Genomic DNA, 11211 nt, shown 5'->3' with positions numbered 1-11211 from the left:
CCGTGCATCCAATAACTGTGCTCGGTGCACTGTGACGTCAAAGTCTCCGTAGAAAAGGCGCGGAGGGTTGCATGGATTTAGAGAACCGAGAACAGGAGTAGGGGCTGGCAAAACACAGGAATAAGACACACACACACACACACACACACACACACACACACACACACAAAAGTGCACTCAACTCCTCCTCCTCAATTACTTACATTTGGCTGCGACTACACGAGGGACACATCGCTTGTGAATAACAACAGCTCCTTTTCAGTGAATATGTGGCTACAGACAAGCAATTGGCATTAAAATAGCCGCTGTTAAAGGCGTCGAAATGTTATTATTTATTATTCATTGGAGCCTTCTGCCGTGCTGAAATTGGACATCTTTTGAAATGACAAAGCGCCGCCGAGGAAGGGAAAACACAATGAAAATGCAAACACTAGTAAAATTCGAAAGGTTGAAATTGTAGTCGAAATCCCACACCATTTCAGGATTTATTTTTATTCGGCAATGACAAAAACATGGATTTTCGGTGAAGTGCGCCTGCAACGTCCTCCATCCTCAGGAAAAAAAAACGTCGTGTTGAGTTTAACGGTGTGATGACACAAGCCTGTCCAATTGAAAATTGCTCACGAAACACTTCAGTCGAGCGTTACAACAGTGGCCCCCGTTGTTGGTACCTGCTCATAGCTCTGGAATGCACCGACATGCGAGTGTGTACGTTCTGTGTGCCGTTGATGTACTTGATCTATATCCATTTACCTACATTGGAGAAAAGGCAGTAGCGATAAAAGAACGGCAAGGTATTTGCTTCTGATTAGGATTCCTATAAGGGCGCGTTTATGAGCGAAGTCATATGAACCGCAGAGGGCCAGGACTGTATCTTACGGAAGCAAACACGTGTTTTTCGCTCCCGTCCGCGATGCTTTTCCACGGCCTGGCCGAAGGCGACGTTCACTGCATGATGGAAGAAATGGAGCGCAGAGGGAAGAACGACTCGGCTGCTATCAGCTCGGCCATCGATATGGGCGAACGAGAAACGGTAGGTAATAACACATGCTGCAGGCACATTGCCTGAAAAAGTTTCCACAATTCCATTTTCACAGTTTTACAAGGCCAAGGATGCGTTTAGAAGACTCTACGAACTATTTACAATTTTAAAATTAAGATAATTTACTAATAAAAAATATTAGAATATGAATTATGAATTTTCAGACTTCAGCGAATATCACTGGTCTTTTATTTCTATTATAATTAACTGGTAATTTGTAATAGCGTAATTTGTTGCAGAATGATATTAATGCTCACATTCTCCCTGTCATTGACACAAAACCGAACTATTAAATTATAGGCCAATTTCATGAAACAGTTTCGGTGTTTGCAAGTAGTTTAGTGTTCTCTACCAAAGCATACTGACTTACTTAACGTGACATCCAGTTTAGGCCAAATGTAAGCTAGTTATAAATCCTCCATACACATAAAATAAATCAAATAATATTAAATACAGTTCAAACTATATATATATATATATATATATATATATATATATATATATATATATATATATATATATATATATATATATATATATATGAGGTTGCTGTGGCTGAACAATGATAATTTATTTGAACATTAAACACAAAATACATCTAGTAAATCCCACAGTGTGTGCGTGTTTATAGATTGTGTGTGGTGTGTGCGGTGTGTGCTGAACAAGTTTTTATTACACAGTCATCACACACTCTTTTGATACAAGAAACTGCAGAGCCCTTATATAATAATAATAATAATAATAATAATAATAATAATAATAATAATAATAATAGTTACTTTTTATCAATGCCGTTAGGTATTATTATTATTATTATTATTATTATGTGTGAGTGTGTGTGTGTGTGTCTGAGAGAGAGAGAGAGAGAGAGAGAGAGAGAGAGAGAGAGATAGGCAGAGTGCAGGTGCAACCATAGCTATCGTGATCAAGCATATATATATATATATATATATATATATATATATATATATATATATATATATATATATATATATATATATATATATATATATATATATATACTTGTATATATAGTAAAATACACATCTATAATATCTATCTTAAAAAGTAGTTGTGGGCATATTAATTAACCCTTCACGTGCTTCATGCCCTTTATTTTTCCTTTTTTATACACCCTGTTGAAAATGTACCAGCTCGTAGCCCCTCCGATACGGGAACTAAGCATCTCTATTCAGCCAATGTTCAGTATAGAATTTTTCACTACCAACACGACCGCAGGGATGCAGATCCACAAGAATTGGCGTTCGGAGTTTTCTATTTAATTCGCATGGAGTCGCTCGTTTATTTTAGAGACCAGGCAATTTTGCATCAGTTACTGTTGCAACCTCCGATTCATAAACATTGATCAACAGCCTATTTCTGCCCCTTAGTTTCGCTTAAATTGTTATAAAATCTGCCTTTAGGACAGGTTGGGCCCAATCTTTGCTGAAACTGTATGTGGTGTTTCTCCTCAGAGCATGCCGTCGATGAGCGGTGAGCGTGTGGCTCTGTGTGCCGGCTGCGGGGGGAAAATATCCGATCGCTATTACTTGCTTGCAGTAGACAAGCAGTGGCACATGCGTTGTCTGAAATGCTGCGAGTGTAAACTCAACCTGGAGTCCGAGCTAACCTGCTTCAGTAAGGATGGAAGCATCTATTGCAAGGAAGACTATTACAGGTGAGTGGCACGTGCTCATATGGGTTCTAACTTTCCAACACAGCAATGTGGCTTCATGCAAGCCATATTTCTCTAAGTTGAGCTTACTTTTGTTTTCTATAAGAATGTAGCCCCGGACACAGAATTCACACTGTGTGTAGGGCTACATTCTTAACGAAAGAAAATAAACAGCAAATAAACAGATATTAGTTAGCACTCTTAAAGGTAGCAATATAGCAGGCATGTTTGGCTGCATACAGTGGTATCTTAATGCTGTTGTAACAGTGGTTATGTTTTAATTGGCGAAAATGGGGTAAACGTACCAATTAAACAAGGTGTCATTCAGGAGGCTCATGGCAGGCACATATTTTGTCGCAAATGCCGGCAATAATATGTACTATTAATATCTAAGACTATTAAGCGAATACTGTTTTACAATAAAGCGTTAATACCGCCACGTTATTCGTTAGAAAAAAAGTAGTAAATTAAAATATTCTCCTTTATGATAATTATTGCATTTATCAGCTTGGGTGCGTTATATACTGTTGTTTACAACAGTAAATATGAGACTCAATATTGTACTTTTTAAAGATTAAATAACGAAACCTCAAATTTTGGTAGCAGACTAACAGAAGTCATCTTAGGGAGTTTTTTCTTGCCACCGTCGCCACCGGCTTGCTCAATAGGGATAAATTCACACACTTAAAATCTGTATCCTGTGTTAATGTTTCTGTAAAGCTGCTTTGAGACAATGTCCATTGTTAATAGCGCTATACAAATAAAATTGTATTGAATTGAACTAGTCCATTGGAGCTTGCTTATATATATATATATATATATATATATATATATATATATATATATATATATATATACACACACCACTTGTATGTCGTTAATCTGTTCAATTTAGGCTCATGGCTGTGTCTCTCTTGTGCAGAAGGTTTTCTGTGCAGAGGTGCGCGCGCTGCCATCTCGGGATTTCAGCCTCGGAAATGGTAATGAGAGCTCGGGACTTGGTGTACCACTTAAACTGTTTCACGTGCACAACGTGCAACAAAATGCTGACCACGGGCGATCATTTCGGCATGAAGGACAGTCTTGTGTACTGCCGTTTACACTTCGAGACGGTCGTGCAAGGGGACTACGGACACTTCAATCACACGGACGTGGCTCCAAGTAAAGCGCTGGGAACAGCGGGGGCGCTCGCGCTCTCCTACTACAACGGTGTGGGCAGCGTACAGAAAGGACGCCCGAGGAAACGGAAAAGCCCTGGGCCCGGAGCAGATTTGGCCGCTTATAACGCAGGTGAGAGCTTTTTTTTCGTTGATTTTTTTTTAGATACAAGCAGTGCTGCAATTTTATTGTTTTTTTTTTTTTTTTTTTTGCGTGTGTCAGTCAGTCAATACTTGTTAATTTACCAGTACAGTAAGTTTTCGATTTTCAGGCTTTCGATTTTCAGGCTATGCAAAGCGTAGGTTAATGTCATAAGTAAGACATAAAACATAGATTTATAGATTCCATAATCAAAACAATCGTTGAATGAGTCCTATTTGATACTGATAAAGCAGTAGTAATTCTCATTTCAAATGACCTGTAGTAGGCTTACAGAGCAGACCTGGCCTGTTAGAATGCAGGTGAGCGGTGTTTTAGAATGCAAACGGTGCATCGAAAGAGTCACAGGCTGTTGTCAACTTTAAAATAGGCCTACAAAGGCTAATACAACATTGAACATATCGGCTTCTGTAAACAATACATTTAAAGGCGCTGGCTTAGCGTTATGTTTTACGTTTTCAGGCTGTGGATTCAGGGTTACTGATGAATCCCAAAGTATCAGGGATTCTAAATGAATCCTGAAATATCGTAAGAAAAGACGCTATCTTGCGCTAAAAAAAACAACATAGATTTAAAGGCTATTCTCTTTAAGCAGAAGATGCAATTAACCCTAAATTGCTCAAAGATAATGTCTTAGTAGGAACTACAAATACTTAGTAGTACTAGAGATTTTAAATCATGCAGAAGTCTGAAACATTTATTTGAACATGAAATTCATGCAATAGCACACTTTTTTTTTTTTTTTTACCAACAAACTGTTTGATGACTATCCAAGAGAGCTATATAAAAAAAAAGAAAAAAAAGAAAGAAAAAAAAAGAAAAAAAAAAGATGAAAAAAAACTTTGGTGAGAGGAAAAAGGTAGAAAGGATGATGGGACGCACTTTTGTGTACACAATCTTCAACTGCAATTACTGTTGGGATACTGTGATAATGTTTATTATTTTATTAATTTTTTATTTTATTAGTTTATTATACTGTGATAATGTTTATTATACTGTTGGAATAATCACTTTGTAATTTATATATTGATATATGAAAATAATTTGGCAACGTATCGGGTGTTTGTACTGAACATAAACTCTAAAATTTGTTTAGAAAAATGTCTTCAAATGTAGCTGTGAAACAAAATGAAACAAACAAAGGAAGATAGACAGCTAAAATAGTAAAAACGAGTAAACTATTTAAACTATTTTAAAATGTCTAGGAACCCTCACTGACGATTTTTGCTTTGTTTTAAATTTGTTAATTTGTTTAATCTCTCTCTCTCTCTCTCTCTCTCTCTCTCTCTCTCTCTCACTCACTCACACACACACACACACACGCACACACACACAAAAATCGGGTATCTGATTTTCTGATGGACTCAGTCAGAAGGTTATATGCTAATTAAAAATACAATTACCCCCTTACTCTCTTAGAAAAAATGCCATTCAGAGGTCCTTTGGGGTTCATTGGTTAATTAAGGGATCTTGGCTTCAAAAATGGCTCTACATACATTAAGAGTTCCCCCAACGGTACAACTGAAGAACACTTTAGCCTAAGGGTTCTAAATTTTCTAAGAGTGTGACCGTGTTTTTCAGGCTAAATGCACATTTTTTCTTGATTCAATTGCAGTTAATTTGTTTGAGAGAGAAACTTATTTAGGACTTTTAATCTTTGCAGTCGTATAATGCTCAAAACTAGTATGAATAAACTATGCATCACTACAGTGACAACGTTTCTAAAATGTTAGTGTCCTTGAGCTTACGTCAACTATCATCAACGTGACTCGTGAACTCTTGCATAAAGACTTCGGAAAGGAATAATGACGACTATATGGATGACAAGTGGGGAATTACTTAGATGCAAGTCGAGACTAAAAGATGTGAGGAAAAGAACGCGATATAGCGTGGTTTTGGAGCGGGTGTAAAAATATAATTAAACTTTCTCACACATAAGCTATTTCACTTTCCTTTGCATAGGCCAAATGATGCCTTGAGCCTTTGCTTATAACTCAATAATATTATTTCAGTATAGGAAAATATGGGAATTTTCAGCACGAAAATAAATACGGACAAAAATTAAATATAGGCTATATTTTTTTTAAATGCGTGGAAAAAAAAGGGTAAAATTGGTTTCATCCGTCAAAAGAAAAAAAGGTTTAGGCCTAAACAGTCTAGTCCAAATACATTTTTATAAGGGCTGTATTTTAATGTTCAGTGAGATATTTTCACAGCTTTGTATGGCTTATGTTAAGTAGTCCATAGACCTATAGCTTTGTGTTATTCCATTTTACTTAATATCTCTTTATCGTGATATTAAATTCGAAAAAACTCATTCCCGTGTCCCACTGAATTCCATGAGTTTCCATCACCATGTTTTTCTGGGTTCTGGTCCTGAGCCACTTCACAACTTTAAAAATGAATTTAGGGATTAGCCTAGAACAGTACAATCAGTACAACAAACTGTTAGATATCAGTGAACTCCTTTCCTGCTAAATCACTGAACGTTGCCTCAGGCACGCATTGGACAGCAAGTACGGGGACATTTTAGCTTTCGATCACTGCTGTCCCCTTCAGGTTACAGACAGAATGACAACCACGGTCGACTGCCCAAAAAGGAGGAGAAAGCATTAGCTAACATAAATTACCTATAGTTTCTTTAAAAGTCATACAAATAAAGTATTTCGAAACTACAGCTGCTAAGGACAACTGCCCCCGTCCTTCCTGTTTTGCATAATGTTAAACACTGGTCAATATCATATCAGCTTGCAGTAAAGAGGGCAAACTATGATTTAATTTACTACTATAAAACAGGAAGATTCCTAGACACAACATATAATTCACTTAGACCGTATTTTGATGAACGGTAGTATTTATCAATTGCCAGATTTACATCGTTTACAATCCACTTACTCACCATGTGCAGTGATGCACACATTAAAGGTTAATTATCCGACGTGCTGTTCAGACCGTTTTTCCGTGAGTAACATTTGCAGTTGTCAGAGAAAACAGAATTCCTTAACTGCAACACTTCAACCTCTGCCAAGAATTACTGCCCACAGCTCTCTGCGTCACTGTCCTTAAAAACGCTTCATTGCAAGCCGAGTCTCAAATTGCTGGGCCACATTCAAATGACTGTAGTAATATTATAAATAAATAAACCGGTACGGCTAGTATTTCTAAGTCTGAATATAAGTTAAAGTTGTTAGGCAAAACTTTGCACTTTGTTATTCTAAATTCTTCAGACAAAAAAGTTAAGTATATAAATTTGTTGATCCAAATATTATTTGTGTGTTTCTTTTTTTAAATCAATATTCTATCAAATAAATAAAATGGACATGTATTATCTATAAACTTTTTCCCCTGGTCTGTAGGGAACTGGACCCCCCCCCCCCACACACACACACACTTTTTTGTCTTGTATGAAATCAGAAAACATCATGGTCATGTTACAGTTTATCAGGAAAAATCCAGGTACATATAAACAAGCAATTATTTAAGTGAAGTTTAAATGTAACAATTAGAAGAAAAAAAAAAGAAAAAGTGCTCATTATTTTATAGTCTTGCATGCTGAAGAACCAATTCACTGTCAACACAACTGATTCGGTGACTCTAAAGGTTTATTAGAAGGGAATTGGTTGGGAAAAGTCTCAGTATTGTACTGTGGTAGCTCAGCATACCTAACTGAAAATTAGGACACCAAGACTGCCTTATGTACCTGATATAATTACTGTTTAGATATTCAATATATTCACAGTTGGAGACTGTTTAACGTTCCACATACTGTATGAGGTTCTGACTTAAAATTAAATTAAATTAAATTTGAATTATTTATCTAATATTTATTTATTTATTTATTTATTTATTTATTTATTGCAAAAACATATTGTACCAATAATTTACAATGATTAAGTATATTAATTACATGCTACTTGTGAGACATTTTTTTTTTATATAATTAATTGTTGCATGAGCTTAAGAAACATATTTCCTGGTGTTTTCTTCAAAAAAGCACTGAGCTGCAATGAAAATGATGGGGATCCCATGGACAGAGACTCTCAGTACAATTCTGGTCAGAAGACCAAGCGAATGAGGACTTCCTTCAAGCACCATCAGCTGAGGACCATGAAGTCTTACTTTGCTATCAACCACAATCCTGATGCCAAGGATTTGAAACAGCTTGCACAGAAAACAGGTCTTACAAAGCGTGTACTTCAGGTAAGAAATCCTTTTTTTCTCTGTATTAAAGTGCAGCCATGACTCATGTTAATTCCAATAATGATTCAAAAACTGATTTGAATTACTACAAAAATATTAAATGAAATGAAAAATCATTGAAATGGGAACCAATAGAAAAGACAAATGAAGGAATTGTTACATTCCAAAACAAAGCTGAACATGAGCCTTGCATCAAGAACCAGCTGTTTTGTCAGCTATCACTGAAAGGTAGGGAGACAAATATAGGCTGTAACGTTCTCATAAATGTGACAGATAATTGCCTGGAGAAGTAAAGGAAGAGAGAAATGAAACAAACAAAAAGACTGTTAAGCATAAAATCTCAAAAAGCGCTAATTATCATTTCTAGAAAACAAGACAGTCATTTGCTTGGATGAGCCTGCTAACGCTTTAATGAGAGCTTTTCCTTTGTCTATTTATCATTCCATTTCAAATGTCTTTTTCCCTCATGGGTTTGGCACTAACGGATGGATTGACGTGGTTTCAGGTCTGGTTCCAGAATGCCAGGGCCAAATTCCGACGAAATCTTCTGCGTCAGGAGAATAATGGGGTGGACAAAGCTTCAGATGGGTCAACTCTAGCTGGTGGAACCCCATCTGGTCCAGCATCAGAAATTTCAAATGCCTCGATGAGCCCATCTAGCACACCCACCACACTGACAGACCTCACCAACCCTACCATGCCCACTGTCACCTCCGTAATGACCTCTGTGCCAGGCACCTTGGACATGCGTGAGTGCCGGAGTCCTTCACAGACCACGCTTACCAGCCTCTTCTGATGCCTGACACTCAGTGATAATCACCACTGACTCTTATAGCTGTGCAATTATAGAGCATATCCTGTTTTCTGATCTAAGTTGTGAAAGAATCCATCACTGGTTTACTTTACTTGGAAACCACTTGATAAAGTCTGTACCATAAACACCCTTCCTAGACCTGAGGCTCGCAAATGCTGTTTGTAAAATGTTGCGATAATGCAGCTGTGATTAGTGGCACAAAACTTTCAAAGTCAAAGATGTTACAATTTGGGCACTGTTTTCAATACAACTAACAAAATGCAAACATATGGTCATGCCAACTAGAACAATAGACAATTAAAAGACTTAAACTACATAAAATAGGGGGAAAGACAAAAACAAATTTGAAATTTGTTAAAAAGAAAAAAACTTTTGTTTGATCGTGAGCCTCTTTCAGAGTATTGCATAGAGGCAGGCATGCCTCAGTGAAAGGATGTTGATGTTTTTGTTGTTGTTTTTTGTCTTTAATGGAATTGAAGAGAAATTATTTGATTTTTTATTTCCTTCTTACCCAACTATGTTTACAGCATAAGACTGAGGATAGAAGTGCTCTTGTTATATGGGAATTAACTTCTTTCTTCAGCCTTTTATTTATGTAACTGCACACAGGGTCAATGTGGGGAAAAAAGGATTATAATGTGAATAATTTTGAGATGAAAATCATAAACAGTAAAATCCTGACTGTCACGTGCCTTAAGCTGTATTTTAGTAACCCTATACAAAGTCCATTTCTTATTGCTAAAATGAATTGAATTTTAATTTGTGTATTTTATCCATTGAGGCAACAAAGTTTGGTATCTCTGCATAAACATGAGCGTTAAATCCAGGTACATACTCTCTCTTTCTTTCTGTTCATCTCCCTCCCTTTTGCTCTCTATCTCTCTCTCACACACCTTTTCTATATTTCTCTCCTAAGAGAAATGAAAAAAAAAATTAATAATAATATCATATAAATGATCTTAACTCAACATCTTACCTCATTAAGAATCTACTGGATATAATAGCACAGCATCTAAAACCTTAATGCATACTTCATCTTAGAAAAAAGAGTCAAATAAGAGCACTGAAAAAAATGCTACAGCTGAGTGACTATATGTACTAGTTTTGACGGACGTTGTTCAGAACAGCATAATGTAAATCAGTAAAAATGATTTAAAAATTAGATGGATGATTTCCTTTTCAGTTATTAAGATGTGACAGTGTTGGGAACAGGGTGAATATTTCCATGGTGACCATAGGCTTCTTGTTGAAGATGCTGTACGGTTTGAACTGATTCCTGAGGTGTTTCTTTGAGCATTCCTCATAATATCCCATTTGATGTAAATCTTCAATTCTGTACAAAATATATATAAACAAATTGTATCTGGTCATCCTTGTTATTGCCATAAACTGAGAAAGAAGAGGTTTTTGTAGTTGAAAATACTTCCCATTACTTTATACTCTAGATTTGGTGCCATTATTTATTCTACTGTGATCAATGTTTTCAGATTAACAGTGAATGTGTTTAGTGAAAAAATATTTAAACACTATATGACCAAACGTTTGTGGACACCTGACTATCACATCCATATTTGGGCCTTCCCCAAACTATTCCCACAAAGTTGGAAGCACACAATTGTATAGGATGTCTTTGTAAGCTTTATTATTACTAAAGTTTGAGTAAATCTGAAATGGGATGTCCAAAAGGCACATACAAGTGTGATGGTCAGCAGTCCACAAACTTTTGGCCATGTAGTATATGTAGATCAAAACCATAAGGTGGACATGGTTATTAGTTTAAAATAATATTTTAATATAATTCTGTTTTAAATATTATGTCATTATATGTTTCATGACCTGAAATTACAACAGTAACAACAGTCTTAAAAGAAATACTCTAGAATCATAGAGTAATAAATGAAAGCACCAATGATAAAACAATCAAAGTCACATTGTGCTTGAATTCCAGAATTTGAATTTAAAAGTTCAGAACCTTCTTATGTCATAATTATTGAGAACAGAGAAAATCTTGAAATGTTCACTAGACCCATTCATAGTCTTTATGAAAACATCAAAAGTTATCAGCCATTATTGTTTACATTGTGTTAATTGAAGCATGAAAAAATGCTTTCTTTCGTGGGTATTCACAATAATACAGTGATGAACTTATACTAATTTATTCAA

The 11211-nt window shown here is 35.9% G+C and overlaps 1 protein-coding gene across 1 annotated transcript; it reads left to right on the top strand.

Moving 5' to 3' along the window:
• The first annotated feature begins 203 nt into the window (after positions 1-203).
• On the top strand, positions 204-10691 carry lhx2b (LIM homeobox 2b). Its single transcript, XM_017467070.3, has 5 exons — positions 204-1033; positions 2518-2720; positions 3640-4007; positions 8029-8234; positions 8740-10691. Exons 1-5 carry the CDS (start codon positions 848-850, stop codon positions 9028-9030), a joined length of 1254 nt encoding a protein of 417 aa, XP_017322559.1. The 5' UTR covers positions 204-847; the 3' UTR covers positions 9031-10691.
• Positions 10692-11211: the final 520 nt, after the last annotated feature.

Source organism: Ictalurus punctatus, chromosome 5, assembly GCF_001660625.3.
Source record: "Ictalurus punctatus breed USDA103 chromosome 5, Coco_2.0, whole genome shotgun sequence".
Classification (NCBI taxonomy): Eukaryota; Metazoa; Chordata; class Actinopteri; order Siluriformes; family Ictaluridae; genus Ictalurus; species Ictalurus punctatus.
This window is presented reverse-complemented; position numbering and strand designations above follow the sequence as displayed.